We start from the raw sequence: 26,560 nt of genomic DNA, 5'->3' as shown, positions 1-26,560 counted from the left end.
AATTTTCCATCATATTAGTCCTTTACATTTTTTTTAATGTTTGAACAATTGGTTTATGGGAAAAAATTATCTGAATGAAAAGCATCTTAAGTGATAAATGGTATACAAAATATGAGCAATTGAATTGGCAACAGAAGGTTTTGAATGGCCTTTTTTATGTATTATACATTCATTAAAACTCCTTAAGTTTTTTAGAAACAACTTTTGGTCTTTAAAAATCTTTAATTTTACTCATCTAACATCTGTTTTTTATGACTGCCATTTTGAGTGTGAATTAGCATTTTGAAGGAATTTTATATGATGATTCACTGACATGTATGTATTTGATGATTCACTGACATGTATGTATTTGATGAGTTATAGCTTAAATTCATTCGTGCTTCTAATATAAAGGGTGTGATACTCGAGTTTCTGAACACAATGCTGATCAAACGTAGACATTTTGAAATTATTTCTTTTTTGAAAATGAAGAGTTTATAAACTATACATCAAAAGCAAATTTTCTCTTTTTGAGGTATGAATTCTTTTATTACGTTCCACTAAGTTTGCCAACTTATTATTATTTTTTTTTTATTATTATTATTTTGCTGATTTTAAGGTTAGTTTTTGTGATCTTCGATTCGCAGATTTGCGAATTTCCGACAGTTTTTTTTTTTTTGAAAACATAATATTTTTAGATATAATTAAAATAATGATATGTTAAAATTATATTTAAGAAATAACAGTAAAATAAAACGTTTCAACTTTCCTGTACCATGCTTTAAAGTGATAGTATGTACTAATAGTGGAATAGGGAAGTTCTGATAATGGATAAGCGACACTTCACAACACAATCATAAGATTTTTGTCGTGGTTTTATAAATTATCCAAATAGCATAGGTTTGCAAACAGCAGATGCATTTTCAAGATAAGGTGTTCCTTCTCATCAGTTTTAATCATTGAAAAAAAGCAGAGATAGGCGACCTAAGATGTAGCGGCCATATCCCATCAATTTTCACAAAAAGATAAACAGTACCTCTCACTTCATTGGAAGTCTTGGATCTGTACATGAATTTCTGTGACATTGCTTTTCATTTTAGCCACTTAATAAAATTTTGATTCTGAAAAATAAGCAAGATAATAAATGCATCCTATTGAAAGCAGTTTTCGAAACATTTCATAGCAAAGGCAAAAAAGCTACTGTAATTAAATTTAAAATTAATTTCATTTGTCTCTTTTATACTTTTCATAAAAGTTTTATTTCCTGTAATTTTCATCAGAATATTCCAATGTGTATCAATTTTCCCTGTAAAATTCACTTTATATTTTTCTAAATTTTTTTCTCAAAAATCTTCACGAGCTTTTTGCTCTTACACGGGTAGTATGGATAGTTTTTATTTCAGATTTTTAGTAGACTTCAGAATTGTCACATAATGGATGTGCTTCATAGGAAGTTTGTGGTGAATTTTTCTTATTTTTTAGAAATTTTTTAAAGAGCAGCGAAAACAAAATTATTTAAATCTTCCGCTTTTGATCCTAGAAGTATTTCTCTTAACATGTTCATCCTCCTTTTCAAAAATGGTTCTAATCTTGTCACATGAGTAGGTATCTATAGAAAAGAATTTTTGTATTAATAATGGAATTGAAAAGTGACAATTTAAAAGCTTCATATATGTGTATGGCTTAGTGCACCATATACATGGGTTTATTATGTGGGGTATTTTGCTACCATCTGTGTAGATCCTAAATTCTAAAATTTTTGCCACCCATACATTCTGTTGCCCAGTGCCAATTGTAAATTCTAAACATTTTACCATCCCTAAATTTTGCTGATCAGTGCCTCACTAAATTCTAAAAGTTCTGCCACACTGTTTTGGCACTGGCCCTGATCATGTATCCTTTCAGAGTTATTCTTGATACTCATATATGAAGCAAATAAAATTAGCTGTTTCTTCTATATATTCTAAATACACTTGAGTGCAAAATTAAGAGAATTTTGTAAATTGCATTGCAATTCTGAAAAACTGGGACACCCTTTAATGAAATTTGGTATGAATATATATATTTATAAGAGAAGGTGATGTACCATTCAAAAGTCAAGCATGATTAACATGGGGTATGGTTCTTTCTCATAGTCAGACACAGCATAATGCCGTACTGGACAGGAGGCAATTGAGGAGTTCTTGTGGTATTTAACCCTATTCCTACAGCACGGCAGTTTTCAGCCTTGAGGTGGTTGTTGGATAGGGATAGCGAGGTGAAAATACTGTCCCAAGAGTGCCCCAGACATGTTTTATAGAGTTAAGGTAAGGAGATTTGGCTGGCCAATCCGTGTTATGAATGTCCTCGCTTTCCAAGTAATTGTGGACCAGTGGAGCCTTATGTGCACGGGCCTTGTCATCCATCAACAAGAACCCATGATCAACTGCACCCATGAAAAGTTGAACACAGAGCTCTAAGATCTCTCTATACCTCATAGTAATCAGGGAACCTCTGTCAAACACATGCAGGGGTGTGGGGCTGTGCAACATAATGCCATTGTAATGATCCTTTTCCCTGATGGAGGGATGGTATCGTGTTCAAGCTCTCTCCAGTTCAAACTATGTGAAGAATCAGTATCCAGGCTAAATCTCATCTGTAATAAGCACAAGTCTAGTCTAAGGTGTTTATTGTCTAAGTAGTATTTGTTAATATTAATTTCAGAATTGCACCGCAATGCTAAACACATTCTCCTCTGTCTTGCACCAAACAGGACGCTAACTGTGCGTCTTCTTGCACATACCGCTATCTCGTGAAGCCTTCTTATAAAAGAAGTCCTTGAAACTTGGTTTCCAGTGGCAACATACAAGTCATATGAGAATTGTGAATAATATCCAAATAATATTTCTTCTTTCTCTCTTCCCCATTACCCTGCACTTATGCCATCCACAAGAATGGTAAAATTAAGTTATTTGTTTATTATTTAACATTTATTTAGCATTATTTTTATCTTAGTTTTATGTTATGAACTTGCACATAAAATACTTTTCTAAAGTTTAAATAAACAATCATCTGTAGTCCAAGAATAGATTGATATACACTGGCCTGCAAAAATTAAGGACGAGACGGTTTTTTCAATATAACTTTGTACAAAAGCTTTCCAAATCAGCACATTTAATACCGTAAGATCCCCAATACGTAAGGACATGAGTAATGTAAGCAACACTTACTAAAAGAGAAATCAGAGGGATAAAAAGAAGCTTTATTGAAAAAGTAGCATGGAGCGCAATGCGACTGAACGCCGAAACATCCCTGTAACGGGTGTTCAGCAAGAAACATCCGGTCTTTAATAGGGGATATGATCTCCCCTGACTGCTAGGCAGGTTTCACAGCATCTGCCCATGCTGAGAATGAGGGTGTCACTGAGTTGTTGAGGCATTGCTGCCCATTCGTCTTGCAGCGCCAATCGAAGCTCCGGAATCGTTACTGGTGGTAAGGTACGAGCTGCCAAGCGTCTGCCTAGAAAATCCCATACATGCTCGATGGGATTGAGATCCGAAGATCATGCCAGCCAATCCATACGTTCAATATCCTCACTCTCTAAGAGCTCTTCGGCAGCTACTGTGCGATGACATGGTGCATTGTCGTCCATGAAAAGGAACTGCAGACCCATAGCGCCTCTAAAAAGACGCACATATGGAAGAAGAATCTCGTTACAATAACGTGTCCCATTGACTGAACCTGCGTCGTAGATGTGAAGGTCTGTACGACTACCAAGCATGATGCCTCCCCAAACGAGAACACCGCCACCTCCATACCTGACCCTTTCAATGATGTTCGAGGGATGATTGTGGCTTCCCCGCTCTCTCCAGATGAGTATGCGATGAGAATCGCTACTCAGACTGAATCTGCTCTCATCTGTAAAGAGTAATCGTCCCCATTCATTGTCTCTCCAATTCCGGTGTTCCCGGCACCACAGAGAACGCCTTCTCCGATGGGCAGGCGTTAGAGGTACACACCATACAGGGCATCGTGCAAACAGACCACCACCGTGCAGTCTTCTGGCTACGGTAAAACGCGATATTGGTCATCCAGTCGCCTGTGTCGTGTGTCTAGCGATTTCTCCCCCTGTCTGCCACCTGTTTCTTCTGACCTGTAAGGCAATATACCGGTCATCTGCGGGTGTGATTCCTCAAGGACGACCACTACTAAACCCCCGGATAGCTGTTCCTGTAGTTTGAAATTGTCTCCAAAGTTGTGAAACGATGCTGGAAGCAGTTCCGAACTCTGCAGCCACACTTGTCACACTGCGGTCTTCCTCCAACTTCCCAATGATTCGACCTCGGGTAAAAGCATCCAGATGTCGTCTAACAGATTGATTATTTGCCATTTCTCGCTGAGCCAGCAACTCGGTGTGATTTTAATTGCTATACGGCGTGCAATCTCTTTGATCTTACACCGACAACATGCTTTATACTACTCAGACACTCCCCCATTACGTCTACCTGCATATCTGCGCATGTGTTATCGTACATCACCTTACTTAATCTCCTGATTGGTCTTTCTGTCCGCTCTGCCTCTTCGTTCAGCTGATATGCTAATTTTTCGACTTCGTCCTTAATTTTTGCACACCAGTGTATTTTACATTAATTCCTATGAGAAAAACATTTTGATGTATGAACATTTCAAATGCTGAAGTCGTTCAGGAATGAATTGCATTCAGGAGCCGAGTTTTCTCCATATTGAAAAATGGTTTGTCAGAAAATGTTCTGAAATTGAGATATGGATGTAACATAGATTAATTATTATTATTATTATTATTATTTTTTTAATGTTACTGTGTATTTTTGATGTTTCATATCATCAGAATTGTAAAACTTGATTGAAAGTCTTGTTTTCTCAATCACTTATCCTAGTCTTTGTGGCAATTTACTGTTTATTCTAATTTGTTAATTTTTAGTCTTCATAATTTTTTGTTAAAATTTAATTATTAATGAAATTGATTTTTTCAATCATTTTGAAGCTTTAAAATAAGCATGTTATGAATGCAGAAATAATGATTAAAAGAAATTGTAATGGTTCAAGAATCAAATATTAACTGGAGAGAGATTTGAATTTACCAAATTAGTTATTCATTACAGGCATTTCCCATATTAACCAAATTTTTTAAACATGTTTTGATGACTTTGAATAATTAAAGCTACCCTGTAACTGAAGTAAAATATAAAAATATGCAAAACCAGAGTAATAAATGTAAAAGAATATATATAAACACACTACCCAACATTGAAAATGTGACACCAAGAAGGAGTGGCCTGAAAATTTTGCAAATTTCATGATAGATACACTTCCTCAAGTTATGCAAATGATGTCAAATGTGCAGCTCTCCAGCACACATTGAAGAAGATATAAGGGAAGGAAACTGCAGAGTGTTAAATTTTCATGCCGTTGTTTCTGCTAGCGAAATCCTCAGAGAAAATTTATTCTTGTCTCAGAGGACGTGTATAATAACAGAGAATTCCAGGCCATCATCACCAGAGGCAATTCCAGCAGACAGACGATTTTACGAGGGAGCACGGTGATCGGGCTGAGAAGTGCAGGTTAGTCTCTATGGCAAATCTCAGCTGACACGCACCTGGACACTGCCACAGTGTACCGGCTGTGTGGACAATGGTTGGAACAAGGAAATGTGGCAAGTTCGAGGGGTGCCGATGCAGGTAGAGTGATGTCAGCCCACATGGATTGATGCATCTGCAAACAAGTGGTGGTGCACCAGTAATTCTGCAGCATGTTCAAAACACACTTGGATGTTTCCATATTGACCAGAACCATTTGCCATATCAACCAAAACCAATGGTGGTTAGTGGGCTGTACTCGTGGCATCTGTTAAGAAGACTGCCATTGAGCCCCACATCATTTATGCCAACATCTACAATGGTGCTGGGCTCGAGTGATCTGGAGGACGGAATGGCACAGAGTCGTGTTCTCAAATAAATCACGCTTCTGTTTCTTCAATGATAGTCCTCACTTATGAGTGTGGAGATAGGTCCAATCTGGCAACAATTGTAGAACATCCCACCACGCAAGAACGCAGCATCATGTTAGCGGCACAATTGCATAAAATTTCAGGTCACTCCTAGTTCGTATTGAGGGCATTATGACAGCCCAAAAATACGTGTATAATGTGCTGCAGCCAATGACACTCCCCTTCCTTCAGGGAGTGTTCAATGCTCTTTATCAGCAGGATAATGCCCGAACAATGCAAGCATCAGTCAACGTGCTCTGCAAGGTGAACAGATGCTTTCCTGGCCACTGTTTTCTCCTGATCACCTGTTGAACACATTGGGGATGTGATTGGATGCCATTTACAGATTCTATCATTCCCATGTTCAACAGATGAATTGTGGCAAATGGTTTACAGGGAATGGAGAGCTAGTCATTAAGACACCATCCCTAGTCTCATTGACTCTGTACCTAGATGTCTTGCTTTGTATATCGCCACCAAGTAGTCCTTCAACCTGCTCAGCTGACGCTGTTCTTACTCAGTATTATGAATTTCATTTCAAAATAAAGATCACTTATTATTTTGTGCTGTCACTCTGATTGCTGAGTTTCATCACTTTCTCGCCAATTCTTTGTGTTTTTCAATGTCGAGTAGTGTATGTTTGATAAAATATAAAAAGTAGGGAATAGCTGTAGTTTAGTTATGTTTATTCAAATAATTTTAAAATTGACTTGAAGTATTTTAAAGCTATAGATGTGCAATTTAAGGTTTCTAGTAAAACTTATATCGTTACCAGAAATATGATAAGTTATATGTGAACAAGAGATTGAGAATCTGATGATTTAGTCAAAGATTTTTGCAGGAATAAAAAGTATTATGCATTTTTAATGCAAACTAGAATAAAAGTAAATACAGTCAAAAGTCTTTAATCCGAACTCCTCAGGACTTCGGCGATTCCAGATCATCGATTTTTCTGGATTATAGATTATCAATTTAAATCTGGTAAGATGGCATGCAGAAATTATAAAATTAAAAATATGAAACCATAATTTATGAAATAAAGAGCAATTATGACCTAAAGGATATCAAAATTTAAAAGAAAAAAGCTTAATATTTATTTGTTTACTTTATTAAACATTTCTTTCAATGCTCATATGTGTAAAGCATACATTACGCATAGTCGAAATTAGAAAATTGCGACCAGAAAACTATTTGATGTGTATTCGTGATATTTATAATGAGGAGAAATTTGATTTACAGCATATCAAAGATGGAGTACATCGAGATGAAATGCTACATTTAGTAAGGAATTATAAGCCGAATAAAATAAAAACATCTGCCCTGAAGATAAGAATAGTGCTGACAGATCAACTTCCAGTTCATTGCGCGCCGCAACGTTTCCCCCCACCACCGCAGAGCAGCGTGAAATTGATAAATAGATTTCGGAATAGTTAGAAAAACAAAGGATACGCCTTTATCCATTTTTTGCAGCAATTCCTCTTTTTGATTGATGGACATCGAAACATGCTTTCGCTTTGTAGATCCTTTGGCAGCTCCAGAATTGGAAATTCTTTTTAACATAATCGAAAGTTCAAGCTTACTTTTATAAAATTGCTCTAACAGTCTGCAAAAAGTAATAAGCCGGATCCAATTTGATGATTAAGGAACAACGCAATCTGCAACATTAACTGAAATAGATAATTTTAGCTTAGCTTATACTGTCTGTTATACATTAAACGCCCATGCGTAAAGGTATTATGCGCATGCGTAAACGCATTATGCGTTTATGCATGTGCAGAAAGTTTGTAGCTTTGAGGTCCGGATTATGGACGTCCGGAATCAAGATTTTTGACTGTAATTTGGTATTTACAAGTTTTATACATTTTTAAAGATAATTTTGCATATTGAAAATTGAAGCTAAATTATGATCTTCAGTTTTCTAAGAAATGAATTTTTTTTCTTTTGTTGCAATCATGAGTAAGTTATCTGTGTTAATATTAAAATTAGGTTTTCAGTTTCTGTAATGATGCTAAAGGGTAACAATCTTTCTGTGCCTTTATTTTATTATGTTACTGAATGTGACCCATGTTTTCCAGCCAGTACATATTCAATGACCATATATGCTTGTAAATTATCATAACAATAAATTTTTAGTGTATGTTTGGTTAAAAAGCTTTTTGCATTAAAAAAAAGTGTTTCAATTTCTTACAGGGTCTGTTGATACACCAGCTGATACTGCCAAAGAAAGCACTGTAAATAAATGTGAGTTATTTCAGTTTCTTTGTGTTTTGGATACTTGCTTCTCTTAACTCATGATGTGTTTACTTGTTAAAATAAATCAAATATAAAATGTTAAGTTTATTTTTTCCTGAAAATATAACATTTCTGTAAATATTAAAAAAAAAAAAAAAAAGTGCTGTATGTCAGTGGTGTCTAATGTTTTAACTTTAATGCAAGCCAATTCAAAATTTAGAAATTTTCCCCGAGTTGCAGTTATGTTTTACACTTTTAATACTTCAGTTATAAACATATATAGAGTATAAAAATGTAGTATAATATGCTAAAGAAAAAGATATAATTATGTATTTATTATAATTATTATTTATTATTCAATAAGTTGCAAATTAAATATAGGAAAAGCGTATTTTAATGTGAAATCTGACATTGCATGTCCTCTGTGAGCTTATTGTATTCTGGTACATACAATGCTATGGCTAAATTCATGCAGTTCTTTGGATGGTTCTTTGTTTGTTATCCTATTGTTGAAAATGACTATAAAAAGTTTCTTTTAAAAGTGAATAATTTTTCTCATCTGTGAGTATTCAAAAGTCTGTTTGCAATGTTTTTTTAGGCCCAAAACGGGCATTAGTCTTGAAACATTTTGTGTTGAGTCACAGTCAATGTCATTTCACTTTTCAAATTGTTACCAGCAAATATTATTGCTCTTTATTACGAGGGCCATCCAGGAAGTAGATTACGTTTCCGTCTGTGTCCGCTAGGGGCGGGGCTAGCGCGGCCATCTTGGGGTCAGAGCGTTGCGCAGCTCAGTCTGCATCTAGCCGTGCTAGCGAGAGGTTCGTGTTGTGCTCCGTTCAGATACTGTGACGGTTTGAAATGTCTGCGTTAATTGAAAATCCCGCGAGCTGCGAGGTGCGCTCAGTAATAAGGTTTCTGACTGCAAAAAACTGTAAACCGATAGAAATCTATCGGCAGCTTCGTGAAGTGTATGGGGACAACATTATCATTGAAGGTGGAGTGCGTCAGTGGGTCATAAGATTTCAAAATGGCCGAACCAATGTTCACGACGAAGATCGAAGTGGGAGACCCAGCATAGTGACCGCCGAACTTCTCGAAAAAGTCGATGCTAAAGTCCGTGAAAATCGAAATTTCACAATAACGGAACTTTCTTTGAGTTTTCCACAAATTTCGCGAAGTTTGTTGCACGAAATCATCAGCGAAAAGCTTGGTTACCACAAGTTTTGTGCAAGATGGATTCCAAAAATCTTGACAGAGGACCACAAAAATCAGCGAATGGCTGCAGCGTTGAACTTTTTGGACGCTTACCATAAGGATGGTGACTCTTTACTCGTACAGTCCCGACCTGGCACCAAGCGACTTCCACCTATTCCCAGCAATGAAGAAGTGGCTAGCTATGCAGCGTTTTGAAGACGACGCACAGCTGCAAGAAGAGGTAACGAAGTGGTTAAAGGCGCAGGCGGCCGAATTTTTCGACGAAGGAATTTCCAAGCTCGTACATCGCTACGATAAATGCCTTAATTTGTATGGTGACTATGTAGAAAAGTAGTATTTGAGTGTGGCTTTCATCTGTATATAATAAAATTTGTTTCCTATACTTTGTTTATTTTTTTATTCCAAAACGTAATCTACTTTCTGGATAGCCCTCGTATATTTAAAGAAATTAAATAATGGATCTGCATGAATGTATGTGTGCTTCTCGCATTGTGAGTAAACAACAGTACCTAGAGCCATCAGTTTTGAATAATGTGGTCCTTCACCAGAACATGGGCACCTGGAGAATTTATTTTATCATCTATTTCATATTTTGGAGAACTTAAATAAACGTTTTGATTAACAAACTAAACAATCTCAAAACGAGTGGTGGCATTTTTGTACGGCATAAAACATTGTGATCTCGAATGCTCTGACAGAAATTCTAAAGATATGCTGTTTTTAAATATTTTGTGATTTATCTGTTGCGCCATGAACAGATTGAAAAAAAATTTAATATTTTGTGCACAGTCGGGGATTTGATACTTGAATTTCTGGCATTTGAAGATAGTGGTGGGTGAGGGTGATGGCTTGATGAAGCAGCTAACAAAACTGAATTGAAGAATCGCCATCTTTATTTTTAAACATGTCAAATCATCTCTTTGGCAGACAAATTATTTTTCAGTCATCATTGAATATAGTAAATTTTTTGCTAAAGTGCAGTATCACCCACTTATTTGTTCGACGCTTTTTACAAGAGTAAGAAGAATGGGATTTTTGTTAAATTTTTTATGTAGACTTATTTTAAAAGTATGGCGTAAGCAGGAAAGCATAAGCAGTATGGAGATGTTTGCATGGCAGAAGTCAGGAGAAAAGGAATGTAGTTCCTTGTGAAGCTGTATTTATACTGTGTAAGTTCATATGTGAACCTAAGGCATGATTGGTTAATTTTACTTTGTTGCCTTTTTCAAGCAGTTTTATGTAATTTATTTTGAATGATCTCGAATTTGGGAGAAAGTATTAATTCAGGGGGAGAGTACCAAATCTAAAATGGTTAATTTTGAGGTCACCAATTATTTCTTAGAATAGAAATAATTTTTTATATCTCTGTCTTCAAATGCCAGAAATTCAGTACCAATATCATATTTTATTATATCCCTGATATATATATCCAACACTTCATGCTGCTTCAAGAATTCTAAACATATACTGCTTTTAAAATTTTTGTAATTTTGCTGTTTAATTGTATATGGTGTAAGTCGATGCTTAATAATAAAGCTAAAGGAAAAAAAGGGTGTATTAGGAGGAATAAGTGTAACAGCAGACTGCGAGCTCAGCGAAAGTGTAAAAAGCTTTAACAAACCCTTTTTGGGCGACTAATTAAAATCTGAAACTTTTCAGATTTTTTTTATTATAGATCATATACATACTTATAAAATGTTACATATTTTCCACAAATTTAATTTTAATTTAAATGCATTTACTTCCTATTAACTCGGTAAGTCTGCTGTAATACACTGTTCTGATGTTTAAGATTTAGTTTTTTCATCTGGGTTATTATGTGTGTAAGAAAGACTGATTAATCAGATAACCAGCTGTGATCTATTTAAGTTTTTCTAAGTTTCATTTCTGGATTCTAAAAATTTTTTTATCTCTGGAAGAAGCTCTAAAATCAGGACTTTCGTTTACTAAGCCATCTAATTTCAGAATACTTTGAAGAGTTTGTTCTGGAATAGTGTAGCACGAGTATAATTTATGATTTTTCAGACAAATTTCATGGTGTGTTTGTAATGTATTAACCTGCTGATGATGATGATGCAGTGGTAGTTAAAAAAGGTTGGAAAGGCAGAATGATTCTTACATAATATGATGAATCAATCATAGCAGATTTATCATGTGTCATTAATAAAACAAGTTTTTGAAGCAGAGTTCAATTCAGTTATATGGTTCTTCATGGCTTGGTATATGTCTCTTTCATGTGTATTGCCTTGTAGTGGCAAAACTGACAGTATATCTTCCTTCACTAAGTGGTCGTTAGGTCTTCTAAAAATGTTTGCTGGAGTTACATTGCAGATATCTGTTGATTCATCACACTGTACACAAGAAAATGCACTTTTGTGAACCATCTTTTATTTGTCCTCTGACGTTTTGAGACATAGTTTCTATACTAAGAATGACAGAATTTCTGGGTAATTGATCCTCTTTGAGAATTACATGTGTATGTGCAACCTTAAATATATATATGAAACCTGTTGTATCATGTCATTAAATGTGGCTCATTTTTCCAAACAGATATTATTGTATCATAAATCAAACAAATACAATTATTCTTAAAATTAATGAAAATTATTTGTCCTCTCATTCATTGCTGAAGTTGTAATTCTAGGTACATTTTCCTTTTTTTCCACCTCATATGATGACATGATTAGGGTAACTACAAAATCATTAATATCTATTAAAATTAATGATTAACATACGTAAAATAAGTGACCAACAAATCAGTTAAATGCACTTTGAAAATTTGTTCTGTGTTTGCTGGATTCTAAAAATGTCAAGAGGCTGATAGTAGCTTCATAAAATAACTAGACCTTGCACGATGAAGGTGTTCGTAAGGATCAAAGAATGACAGTATAGCATTCATTTCGGTCCAAAACAACCCATTGTGACACAGTGATGACAAGCGGAGCATTTAGAGGAATGTTGCTAAGCAACATTTAGTGTAAAATAGCACGTCTGCTCAAATCTCTCTGAAGATCTGTCTTGAAGAAAGCTTTGGTCATATATGCCTGAATGTGTGATGTAACTGAAATTTGATTTTTCTTTTCACTTCTTGGTACTTAACTTCACAGGATCAAGAAGGGGCCAGATATGCAATGCGAGCCACATATGACTCACGAACAATGTATTGGGCATCTCTACTGTATGTATAAAGCAGAAAGAGTATATTAGTGGGCATTTATAAATATAGTTCTCTTACCTTTTATTTGCCTTGATTGGTCTTTGAAATTACCTGGAACTTATTTGTAACACAGTATTTTCATATTGTCCAAGGTTCATAGCAATCCTTACAAGTGCTTATAAGTCCTTATGTTTGAAAATAAAATATAAAGACCCTTATAGGTGCTTATATTTTGCTTTTAGAGCTTTTTTTTTTTTTAATTGAACGTGCATTTTTTACCGTACCAAAGCCAAAACTAAATAAATAACTTTTCTTCCTTATATGGAACGTTGGTGAATCATACTCCTGGAAATAGCTTTTTCCACCTTTCTCTGCATTAACGTAACCTTTGGTGTGCACGAGAGTACAGACAGGTAGGTGCACGTCGTTCTATTGGTCAAAGAATTGCGAAAGCGGTAGAAAATCCAGTCATTAGGTATTCTTTTCCTCCCACCCAAATACTATGCACATTTGAATTTCTATCAAGATTTTAATAATTTGCATTCTCGTTCCGTGTGGTCAGTTCATATTCTTGTTTATTATGATCGTTATGCTTATATTATGAGCATGAATATTTATATTAATATAGTTGCAGTAACTGCTGAAGTATAAACTTCCAAAAATGGATAAGTGTGTTTTAACACAGATTAGCTTTCTAAGGAATAATATTCGGAATGGCTTAAATAAAGGGAAAGTAATCAAATATTCAAAATAATTTCATTTTTTCCCCCCAATACATTATACAGTACAGAGGTTGGGAGATTCTTCCCTTTCTCCACAAAATCTCGAATATGGAAGCCGCTACAGTTCACTGCAAAACAAGCTAAAGGCCTTTTTTTTTTTTTTTTTTTCCACTTTTCAATCTGAATTGAATAGGACTAAAAGTTCTGCTGTCTACCAACCTAAGCGAAGAATGATTCTATTCCGGAAATTTAACACAGTCTGTTCAAAATTAGAATGAAAAACACCCCAGATCGTTAAGTCTCTTTTTTTTCCCTTTATCTAGTTCTTTTTTCTCCGAATACCCACAGCTTTTGTTCCAATTGCATAATATCGCGAAGAATTATGACGCACATATTGTGCAATAACATTTGTGATATTTTGCAGAGGTAATTCATTTTGATGTTTGTTCTGAGATTTGTTTATGAACACTTAAAAGAGTTTTACTGTCTTTGCTAAGAAGAATATTTTTCAGTTCCGTTGGTCTATTTTTATATGATGCACATATTGAAATGTCAAAGCATTTATTTAGCCAAAAAATCTAAAGAACGGCTACAATCTACCCCTCTTTTTCCAGTTATGCTCGACTATCCAGAATATTCGGCAATTTCTGAGTATGCGGGTTAGTTAAGCTTTTACTGTTAAAGGATGACTGCATGAAGCAATTTCCCGTCTTCTGATTTCAGAAATGTTCCTCTTTTTTACTTAAATTACTTTGCTTGCAATATATGTTAAGAGAAAACTGTTGTACAATGAAAATTTAGAAAATGTTCAGAATTTTGATTTAAGTTAAATTATTTAAATATTATATGAGTGGAAGAATAAATATGGCTTATTATTATTTATTTTCTCTATTTTGAACTGAAATTTCATCATTTTTTTTTTCTCTCATTGTAAACTAGTTCTGTAAATTGAACTGTTGTTTAAAATTAAAAAAAATAAATAAAATAAAAGGTAATTGTTTTCTACCTCATTCTCTTTTAATAAATACTGCATTTCTCATATTTTAAATTACAAGTCTAATTTTTTTTAAGGTTATGCAGTTGTGTATAATGTAATTAGGCAGGTGCTTATTTTTTTTTCTTAAAATGTGCTTGAAAAGTGCTTATTTTTTTAACTAAAATGTAGCTACGAACCCTTTTGTCGCAAATATGAGAATGCTGTCCTAAAAACCATATGTGTTTTAAGTATGCAGCCTAAATCTTGAAAAATGTGCTAAAAATGTCTCTTATTGTTTAAGTTAGAAGTAAATATATATATCTGCTTTTTTTTTTTTTTTTTTTTTTTTTTTTTTTTTTTTTTTCCTCTAAAGATAGTGTTAAATTTTTTAATATGTTCTCACTCAGAATTTCTTCAACATTTTAAGCTCTGATAAAGTTATGCAAACTTTTTTTTTTTTTTTTTTTTTTCTGGTAAACTGTCTTCAAAATGCAAGATTGTTTATGTGTTAGACATGTGTGTGTGTTGTTTTATATATGAGACTGTCTTTTATTTGAGCAAATGTATCATCTATGTGTTAAGATTTTCTGCATTTTTTTTACATGCAAACATTAAATAATACTTTATTTCCAAAGCTTATCCGGTGAATGAAGATAGCCAAATATCTCGTCATAAAGGGTTGGATCAATCTTCCTGGAAGGGATGGCCTCAAAATAATGAAGAATCAGTTCCAGAAAATCGTACTTATGCAGAAGTTAGTGGCTGAAGAGTTTCTGTCTTAATTATCTGTTGATTGTATTGCTTTTGTACTATTTAAAGTGCCATTGATTCATATGAAATAAAAGAACTTAATATTAACACAACCTCCTTAGAAGTCATCGCCAAATATTCAAGAATGCATCAAACTACTTGGGCCACCACTCCGTAACAATTCTTCAGAACCATGCATAATTCTTCTGTTTTAATAAATGGTGTCTCCATTTTCATATGCATTCTTTTTGTTGTATTCCAAATTCCTTATATTGTTTTCAGTTTCCTTAGATAGGCCATGAATATGCTTCCTGTGATTTCTGTTACTGAGCAAAAGTTCCTGTTATTATCTGTTTCTAAAATAGTAATATGTATTAATGCAACCACCTTAGAAAAAGTCGCTAAATCTCCAAAATGCATCAAACTCTTGTAACCATGCCATAGCAATTCTTCAGGCAACCTTACATAATTCTTCTTTTTACTTAGTAATGTTGTTATTTCCTTATGCATTCTTTTTGTTGTATTGCAAGTTCCAGATGTTTTAATAGCAAAATAATGTCTTTTATGTTAAACTCAGTTGTTAAAATATGTGATCCTGAAATTTGCTTGCAACAGAGAAAATTGTGACAACTTTATGCAAGAATATAGCATTTTACTAAAAGTCATCAAGGGAATAACTGTTTTAAATTTATTCTTAAAGCACTCATAAAATTTCCATTGGGAAAAAAGGAACAGAAACATATTTGTAAGAAGGCTTATTGATTTGATTTTTGGGATAAATGTTAAAGTAAAAGGTAAAACATGCATAAATTTAAAAAAGCTTGCAATTTTAAACACTCTCCCTTTTTCTTCAGTTAAAAATTGGCTAGATAGTTGCATTAATATGTAAGTACCCTTTATTTTATGCATTTGGCAACAGTGATGGATAGTCATTCCTGTTGTGACATTGGACCATTTTTAAGTTTTTAACCTAGAGAATGTGAAAAACTTAATTAAAGTACGAGATTATATTGGTGCCCTAAAATTGCAAACAATTAGGTTAGCTCACTGCAATATATCATAAACATAAGTTTTAAAAAATTAGTGTTTTAAAGCACCTTTCCAACCCCCCCCCCCCAATTGTATAAACTATAAACAACACACACAAAAATGTGTGTTGTTTATCTTCTAAATCATCTCAGCCCGGGCATATTATTTTTCTTTAAATTAAGAACCATAAGAATATTATTTAAACTAGACTGACTAGAGATAATGTTTGTTGAGGTGAAGAATGATAACCAAAATGAACTGATTTAGAATAGTAAGATTGCTATGCAATTCTGTTATATAAAAGGGCAGCCTGACGAAGAAATTATGGCTTTATGCTACAAAATGGAGTCACTGAACTATTTTTGGTGGGGGGGTGTCACTGGTAAATCATTTTATCAGTGTTATTTATAATTTGGTATCTTCAAAAACTAATCAGTTCCATGGTTTTTACTAAATGTTGTATCAGCTGTAACAATTTTACGCTGTAATTTACAAGTATGAAAAATCATGCTAAAAAATGTATGATTGTGCTAAGCATTGTGTCCAAAATGATATATATTTGTATTTGTTTGTGGCTCATCCCACCCGATCAACAGTAACATCAGATCAGGTGTCTGAAATCCGAGCAAAACCCCGAAATTCATTGTGTGACAGTATAACTTAGTTCCGACCCCAATTTTGATGGAGACTCTCCTCTCTCTCCTCCCCCCCCCGGAAAAGACAGGTCCAAGGGTCTCCAACCCCTCTTTCCCTACCATCAACATCTCGAGAGTACTTTTGGCTCACTGCATATTTAGAGTGCCCCCATGCTTCACAGACACTATACATTTTAATTTTTATTTCTGTTATGTTATCTTGATATCAAGTGAGCAGTAAGAGCAAGCTTAAAAGGAAGTTTTATTTCTCATAGTTATTTTATTGCTATTTCTTAAATATTGAATATCTTAATGAGTCATTTCCATTTTGGCAAAATTTTATATTTTTTCAAATTCAAATCCTTCCAAGCTTAATAGAATTTTTTTTATTATATAAGTAGGAAAGGAAATGATAATTATATGAACTCGAGGAATGTTATTGTATGTTGTGTATAATGAATGTTAATGTTATCATTATATTCTAAAATAATTTAGTGAGTAAAATTTGATTTCTGAAATGTGAATAAACTTCTGAAAGGATTAATTTGTGGGATAGCACTATTGTTTCTTAAATAACATTTGTCGTAAGTGCTTGCGAATGTCATGTTTCTAAAGAGTAGCAATTTAGAATGTAGAATTATTTAATTAATTTAGCATGTAAAATTAAAGAATATTTCTACTTAGTATAGAAAGATTAGTTATGTTCTTTATTTTTAATTTCTTCAAATCATAAATTTTATGTAGCATATAAGAATAAAAACATTTTTCAAAGTAGTTTTGATTCAAATTTTCAGATGTCTACAAAGAACCTTGAAAAATTCACCAAGGCTGAAATGTCTAATTCAGCAGATGATGATGTTTCAAGGTCCTCGTTATTTAAGACTCAAATGAAAGTAGAAAAGCCACCCGAAGAAAATACTGTCAAATTCAACAAAGTAAGTTTGTCATAATAATAATAAGAGTATACGAGTTCTTTATCTTTTAAATCTTTTTATTCATCCTGAAAAAATATGAAACTCTTTATCTTTTATTATGAACTGTATTTTAACTTGCTGCTTGTATGTAGTAAAAAATTATATAATTTTTAGTGACATTGCCCTTCTTGAAACCATACATTTCAGCTTCTCCTTTGATGGGATAATGCATAAATTTTTTAAAAGGCTAAGTTTCATATAATTTTTTCTTGTCTAGATTCATATTACTCTGTGAACCAATTGGCATTGAAGTTGAATTCCAAATAACAGTACTATATGTGCTACTTGATAACAAGAAAGTAATTCTCATCATCAATTGCCGATGCACTATGATTGGAAAATTTTATGTTAGATTTTTTTTTTTTTTTTTTTTTCCCCTTTCAGAGTCGAAATCTGAAAAATCAACTCTGCCCTTGCCAGAATCAGAAATATTCTGTTTAGTGTCAATTTCTTATTTAAGTTCCTTTTATATTGAACTTTATATGCACTAATAACATTGGTACAGAAGGCTGATGTATACTAAAGATATTTTTTGTTTCTTTATTTTATATTGAAAATGCAGAAACATAAAATTCTTAGGTTTATGTATGTATAGTGACTTAAAATTAATTTGTTTTGTCTCTGATAAATATAGTCCTTAGAAAGGTGAGGACCAGTAATAGCTGTATAATGTAATCAGATTTTTAAGCTGACCAAGTAAATTTGATATAGACGGTAGTCGTAAAAAAACTTCTCTAAATTTTGAATCCCTAGTGGCCTGTCAGCTCAGCCATTTAAAATGAAAATTCAGATATTGTTAATTGAAAATATGCCCTTGAGGTTGTGATTGTTAAAAATAATAGGGCTTTCACAATTTTGTGATAGTGATAAAATTTGAAAATTTTCAAATGGTAACACCCACTCCCTCCCCTGCATAAGTGGATCAGCTTAATGGAAAACCATAAATGGCGCTGGAACAATACATGTGCGACAGAAATTGCAGACATAAATTATGTGCAAGGCAGAGCATTGTAAAGAACAAATGATGACACACAGAAGAGGTGCAAATGCACTTTGCATAATTTCAAGGGATAGACAGTAGAAGCATGAATCATAGAACGCCATGTGCAAAGCGCTGCTGCTGGAAAAACTTTATTAAGCAGCACAAGAAGATTGTCTCTTCAGTCAGATGTTTGAATGTGGTAGCAATGATGACACTTAAAAGGAAGCAACGAGGTGAATTGATAAAGCTCTTTTACCTAAATGGGGAAAATGCTGCCAAAGTAGTGCAGTTTTAACGGTGAAATCATAAGCTGAATGAGGCATTGTGTGCCCTATTTGGTTTAAAAAAAAAAAAAAAATGAAGAAACTGGATGCATATGTTATAAACCACGATCCGAATGACCATGTGTTCCAGCGGAAGTGTATAATAAAATTATTGTGGGTCCATTGCATGCTGCAAGAGGTATTGCCTACTGTTTTGGATGTGCCGAAAACCACAATTCTCGATCATCTGTTTTCTGGATGTTTTTTCAATTCTAGTGTGTCCAGATGTTGGAACCTGCAGACAAAGCAACAGCATGTCGACTTTGTAGATTTTTTTCTCATCAGATGTGATGAAGATGGCAGGTGGCTGCTGTGGATATTATGAACATATGAGGTGCATTTCTCCTTAACTGGTAACTGTAATGTAACTGGGAATTGTCTGTATTTCTTCGAAGAGGTTACTTTCACAAGTATGAAAATGTGCTCCATCACAAGTACTCGGTTATTCAACAATGTTGTAGAATTACAAATTACAGAAATTAAAATGTGTTTAATGATAGATGTTTTTGTATGGATGTAAAATGGTGCTCCTCCACCACTTTGCCACATGTGTTCGGCATGTGCTGCAACATCCCTTTGGAGCTAAGAGTCATCTTTCGTTAACTTGCAGTTTCATGGCCACTGCGATCCCCACCAATCTCCGATGAAATTCTACTTCTGGGATTATCTGGAATCCAAGGCATCCACATCAATTCCACAGAATTTTCAGAATTGATATAAAACGTGAAGTTATGATTCTTCTTGTTACGTTAGCTATTGTTGTCAATAATCTCCCATGTGGAGTGTGTCATTTGACACTCCACATGGACATTTGGAGTGTGCCATTCAATGTGTCATTTGACACATTGAAAATTTGCTGACATTTGCTGTCTTTGTATGGGCCGTTGGCAGGGGATATACAAGCAATACAAGAATAAAAGCACCGCATTTAAAACTGAAAGATCTTGATGATCTTTGCTGAATTATTGTAATTGGAAATGTTTATTTTGGTAATTTCTGCAATCTTTATTACATCTTTTGCAAATGGATCCACATAGTATGTTCTAGATTTTGTACTTGTGTACTGAATTATATCATTCTGCCTAAGTACTAGATTTTATTTTTTGTAATGCAGATGGTACCAGATCTCTAGAATTCAGAAAAGATGCATAGCGTGGATTTTACGAATTTTTTAATTGATTATTCTGATAATTAATAATACATTTTCAGAAGTTACATTTGTGAATGAATTCTGTTTGAACAATAGGTGGAGATTTGCGTTGATGGTGAGCATTCTTTCTCAAACAGTAAGATGCCATTTTATTTAGATATAATTTTGTGTCTAGTCTTTTGCCATTTTATGTAGACAGAATTTTGTCTCTAGTGTTTGTATTTGTGATCTATTCAGATCACCTGAAAAAGTCAAACACTGAAATATGATCTAGTTTTTCAGAGCTTTATTAAAATCAGTCATTCACATGGAGGCTAATTTTTAATAAAGTTTGATTAAATCATTTATTAGATTTTGGAAGGGGAGGAACAGTTATGGTTAAAGTGTTATATTGATATTACTTGTATGGAATAAAATATTTTTTATTTATTTATTTTAGAAATTGCTAGATTTTGATTATGGTGATGAAGAAGATGAGGAAGAAACTAAAAATGAAGATAGCCATCTATCAAATCAGCCAAATGCTTTGGCTCTTAGGTAAGTAATTATAAATTTTACAGTTTGGTGGAAAATTTTTAGTATTTTCTAATTTTTATCAGCTTTTGTGTGATATGTTAGTTCCCTCTCATTTTTAGATACACCTAATGGAGATAAAGACTGACTATTTTCTCTTTTCATCAGTTTTGTAGTATCTTAAATCATTAGCATGCTTCTTCTAATATATTTCCTCCTTCTGCTGCACTTTGTCTTCTGAATTTTTAAAAGTGTGTGTATGGATATATATGTTAACTCACCATACAAAAAAGGAATCACCCTTAGAGAAGTATTTTGAATATTGTGCGAGTCCATCACTGGTCCTGAAAACCACCTGAATTTACGTTAATACTATGTGACTGTACCCCTGGACCTGATAACTGCGTGAATTTGGTTTGAGAAAAGCGTCAGAAGGTTTCTGCATGTATGCTAGCTTATACCACTCTGTGATGTTTTTATCATGTCAACCTGCCACATTGGAGTGTTCTAATAGTGGCATTTTACTCACTGTTCCAAAATGTCTCATAGATTTTCAGTAATTTTAAGATCAGGACATTTAGCAGGAAAGTACACATCAAGAGGATTTCTGCTTGTTCATCATGCCAGTTAAGTATGCATGCAGCCCTAGGCTCTCTACTGTTGTCATCTTGAAACATGAGAGTGTTAGCAGCATACATGTATTTAATATTTTAGTATTAAACAGTGATATAGGAACTGGATCTTTTTATAAGAACATACTAATTATTTTTCCTTTATTTCCTATTGAAAATGTTTGGTATATGTCTAAGGATCTGGAATGGATTAATGACATATTGAGGTGCCACTGTAGGGGGGGATTTTTACAATAGATTTTTATATCATACGTATCATTGATTTAACTGACATTAAAAATATAAAGCAAAATTTTCTTTATTATTAACTCAAAATTTATAGCAGTGTAAGCAGTAGACTTTTATTTAAACTATTGACAAAAAGGTAGTGTGAAAGAATTACAAGAAAAAGTTTTTAAAGGTGCACAAAGTAAACATAAAGATAAAACTATTGCATCTTGATGTTTAAGTTGAAAATTTAGAAAAACTTACACAAGATATTGAGCAAGAGATAACTTACACAAGATATTGATTTTTTAGTTCAGGACAAGAAGTTTGAAGAGATTAAATTATTTAAATATGTTGCTATCTGGATTTAAAAAATATAAAATTTGAGAAGTAGTATTAATTTATATTTAATAGACTTCCAAATTTTTGTCCAAAAAGTATTTTTCCAATGATTTATGTCCAAAGATATCAATAAAGCCTCCTTGATTTCAAAATTTGATCAAATGAATTTTATTTATTTTCTGATTCATTAACAATTATATGGCAATTTCACTGTCGTATTTGCCATCAGATTGATCTCTTTATTTTTATTTGGCATTCAAACTGAAGTTGAAGTTGGCATTCAAACTGAAGTTGTTGTTTGACTTCTGAATTAGTATTCAAACTGAAGTTATTGAAGCAGGTTGTATTTAACTTCGTGCATCTTAAGCATTTTATAATATTATGTATTTTAGAATCCATTAATTAATTCATAAATCCTAATATCTGAGTGATATTTTTATTATAAAATCTGTATAATTTTATCAGCAGTGGTGAAGTATGAGAAATAAATATTGCTTGCATGATATATTTTCATGTGTAAAAAGTATAGATTTATTTTCAGTGAAATGTAATTGAAATAATTTAATAATTTCTGAGCCTTTCTTGCTCTTTTTAGTATCCTTACTATTTTTAATTATGATGTATATTCATGCACACACACGTGTATGTATAGTAGGTGGGCTGGTGGGAAACCATGTTTTTTCCTTTATTTCTCTTACTAGCAGCTTCGCTGCCAGCCTTCATGTGGCTTTTAAATGTACCAGAAAAATGGCTGAAGGGAACACCAAATGTTAAATTTAAAAACTAAGGTTATAAGGTATTTCTCCCGCCTTCTTGGCAGGCCTTCGTAGTGGTCAGTACACTCAAAGCATATCGAGAGGTCCGTGGTTCGAGTCCCGGTGAGGGCATTGCTCATTTTTCATCTCTCCTGATTTCACAAAAAACCTGATGTCTCTATAGTGGCGCCCGAACTAAAAAAAAAAAATGTGGTGTATGGTGATTCTCCACCACCAGGATTTGATTAACAAACTTCCTTTTGCAAAATCTTAAGAACTCAAATGCTATAAAGGAGGTTAAGAACTTTGTTTACTAAAAAAATCACTCAAAACTTTTTAATATCTTAAAAACAGTGAAATAAGCAATAAATAACAAAAGAATACAAAAAACAAAAAAAATTCTAAAAAGCAAAGTATAATTAATGATATTTTATCTTATATTTTCAAGAGGGAAAAAATACAATGAATTAAGCTATATCCCTTAATACAAATATTAATTATCCTAATAAAAAATCATGCAAAACATTTCAATATCTTACAAACAATGAAATAAGCAAAAAATAGCATGAAAGAAACTAAAAAAAAAAAAAAAAAAAAAAAAAAAACTTCTGTGCACAACTTTACTCTGCAGAACAACTTTATAAAAAACATCAATAAAAATTTATATATATAAAATGACAATGAAATATGCCAATCTCTTAAACAGTGATATAAGAAATACGATGAAAAATTCTTGCCAAACTCATATTTCTAAAATAATGAAACTATTCAAAATGATGCGATTTCATCAAAAATCTGTCAACAACAATAAGAAAGGAAAATTGTTGCCAAAATCACGTTTTTAAAGATATGAAATGTGAGAAGTGTACTTGGAAACTTCATTTAAAATGTTTTTTTAAAAATACAAAATATTATCATTTTTCCAAAATTCTTTTTGTAAAAGCAGTCACAAGGATGAAAGTTTAACATGTCCAAAAATCAAAGAAAAATAAACTGTACATTTTTAAACATAAACTTTTTTTAGAAAAAATCCCGTTGAAAAGGTGTTAAGCTCCCTTTTTAAATGAATTCGTATTGAATCGATTTATTGAAACACGAAATTTATTTTAAGTTCTTAAAATAGCTAAGTGCCTACGTTTCATAACAATGTGAAAATGGAGTGTGTAGAGTAAAATCTCACTTTTCTATAGCCCATTATGTTTTAAAATGACGTGATTTCATCACAAAACATATAATAAAAAAAATTCTAATTCGAATTTCGAAAAAATCACTTCGAGGTGCATTGGCTCTTGTCTAGATGCACCTATGTACCAAATTTCGTAGCCGTGGGTCTATTAGCTTATGTGCAGCGCGAACAAAAGACACACACACTGACATACAGACAGACTCTTTCTTTTATTATATGTAGAGATGTCTATATTCCAGAAAATTTGCCCATCACACAATTAATCAAAATGGAGGGGGGGATTCTAATAAAATTGTATCTTCCATTTGCACGTCACACTCAAAGTTTTGAAAAATGATAAATTATTATTTTTTTTTTTTTTTTGTTTTTCTTTAGTTTGTTATAAACTAAACTATTGAAAAGCCAAGGACCTAATGTGAAGTTTTAGGGCATGAACAAAAAAATAAAACTTGTAATTCCAGTTTATTTATTGTTCATATAAAAAGTAGAAAAAATGAAATTATTTGTAAAAACAGCAGTATTTTGTAATTTTTTCTACAAACCTTTTTTAATGCTGTCGATAATTATCGAATATGTACAACTGCTGAGAAGGGCTTCATGCATGGAATTCATTGCATCATATTATGTGTCTGTTATCCTCTTTCTTTCATATGATTGGCTGATAAGCAATCTTAGACTGGCTCACTCACAATTGTCACTTCCTTCAAGATTTGAACATTTCTCATATTGTTGGCAAAAACAAAATAAGAGGAGAAAAACTTGAAACAGTGATTTGTGGAATTGATCTGTCAAGGAAACAGTATGTAGTGTGTACATATTTGAAAGAAAATATGACACAATTAAAAAAAATTACTTCAAAGTATTTGCAGAGAACTGCAAAAGAGGACCATTATTCTTTCATACAAGAACAAGGGTCAGAACATATTGGTAATGTTCCTCCCTGTGCAGGATTTGTTACAACAGGGTGGGCTATATATCTCCTACTTTTCAGTAAACTGCACTTCTCTCACCTACTTGGGTGGTGTTATCACAGGGCCCAGATCCTTCATTGGACCAGTCAGAAAAATACTTAACGCCTGTGAAAAACTTCCACTGATTTTGCTTTGAACCTACTACATGTTCCATTCCTCAAGTTGACTGAAAAGTACTGAGCAAGATCAGTTATACTTGATATTTCTGCTGCTAGAAAGTCAGGTATAATTTTAGAAGATTTAGCTGCTCATGATACTAGTTGGTTTTATCACTCAAGATGATTGACCAGTCCAGTGTTGCCAGATCGTGCAATTTTTTGCCAATTTGCGACTATTGACAAACTTGTGCTACTAAAATTTTAGTATTTGCAATTTTGCGACCTCCCTTATTTCTTTATGCTACTTTTTGCGACTTCAAATAATTTTTTAATATATAGTGAAATGCTTACTTTTTAAGATAATGTATCAATTAAAAATAATTTATATGAAAAAAAATTATTTAGGCTTAAATGGAAGTTGGCATTTGGCAATCCTGTTTACATGTGGGCTTCCTTTTCAAGGCCGCTAAACCTGACACCGGTATAACAAGGAGGAAGGGAGAAAATCTGCTTCGGGACCTTTCACCTCCTCCCATCATCCCCTGTGCGTTCACTCTGCCCCTCAATTAAGCTACTTAAAAAATAATTGAATTAAAGAAATTAAATTAATTCTCCTGATTATAATACTGCTATGAAGCAATGGAAATGACTTAAAAATCAAAGCAATAGCATTTTTCTAAATAACAACAAACATAAATTTAACAGTAAATGGACAATTATTTCTTATGTAAACAGAATCTGAAATAAGCTACCAGGAACGGAAAACTAACTGAAAAACATTCCTGAATTAAAATGTTCACAATTAAGGGGAAAAAAGGGGGACTTAAATAAATGAACTGCTTACTCAAAAAATTTAGTACAAGAGTGCTAAGAATCTAGACATAAAAAATCTTTTAAGAATGGATATGCACAAATTAATTTTAAAATATAACCTAAATTAAGTAAAAATTAATTAAAAAAAGAAATGGAGGATATTTAAACAATTGAAAATGAGCAATCTAGTTTTAAAATTTTCGTTAAAGCTAAGACGTAATTAAAACGACAAAAAACCAAATAAACTCTATAACTTACAGAATTGTGATGACGTCAGAGGTCATGTGAGCATCACAAACTATGACATCACAAAAGTCAGTTGATTTCTGACATCATTTGCGACTCTGAGGCTTCTTTTTCTACTTTAGGTGAAAACATTCTGGCAACACTGGACCAGTATGAGCTTAGAATAACCTATTGATGAAATTAAGCAGTTGATACCTTTTATTTTGAAGTGTTAAATACCTCTGATTCGAAATAAAAGCAAGCAAAAAATTTTCATAGGGCCCTTTTAAAACCATCAGAGCATCATGATACCTAACTTTAAAATTTACTGTAAAGTCATTATAATGCAGCATATTATGTTCGTGCTGATGTAATTCATTCAGATCTTAACATTAAACCCATAGATGTTATTAAAAAACGTAGTCATGCACTTCAACAGTTACCAGGATCCTGCTATTCGCAGCTCACAGAAAAGACCTTGCTCCACCATCAGACGCGAATACGACATCTATCCTCCAGCTAAAAGGCGTAGACATGCCCCTTTCTTCTCAGTTCCAGTGCCTGGCCCATGAAGGACGTACTGCCATGTAATTGATCGGCCATAATTGCTTTCTCCTACTCCAGTATTACTGAAAAGTGGCCACCTCTGCATTCTTATCAATCTGTTCAATATTTAATCACATCATG

At 33.2% G+C, this 26,560-nt stretch overlaps 1 protein-coding gene across 4 annotated transcripts in view; it reads left to right on the top strand.

Annotated features, from left to right (window-relative positions):
* The window catches only part of LOC118202787 (uncharacterized), a 101,287-nt gene that overhangs the window by 21,813 nt on the left and 52,914 nt on the right, over positions 1-26,560 (top strand). For 3 of the 4 annotated variants that reach the window (XM_085817592.1, XM_085817591.1, XM_085817590.1), the window contains exons 5-8: positions 8,156-8,224; positions 14,924-15,042; positions 17,497-17,637; positions 20,571-20,668. In XM_085817592.1, coding sequence (XP_085673718.1) covers positions 8,156-8,224; positions 14,924-15,042; positions 17,497-17,637; positions 20,571-20,668 — 427 coding nt within the window. The remainder of the gene's footprint in view (positions 1-8,155; positions 8,225-14,923; positions 15,043-17,496; positions 17,638-20,570; positions 20,669-26,560) is intronic. The other variant, XM_035374983.2, reaches the window with a different exon arrangement.

Source organism: Stegodyphus dumicola, chromosome 5, assembly GCF_044657685.1.
Source record: "Stegodyphus dumicola isolate Sdum_Otavi_A_Nest chromosome 5, ASM4465768v1".
NCBI lineage: Eukaryota > Metazoa > Arthropoda > Arachnida > Araneae > Eresidae > Stegodyphus > Stegodyphus dumicola.
This window is presented reverse-complemented; position numbering and strand designations above follow the sequence as displayed.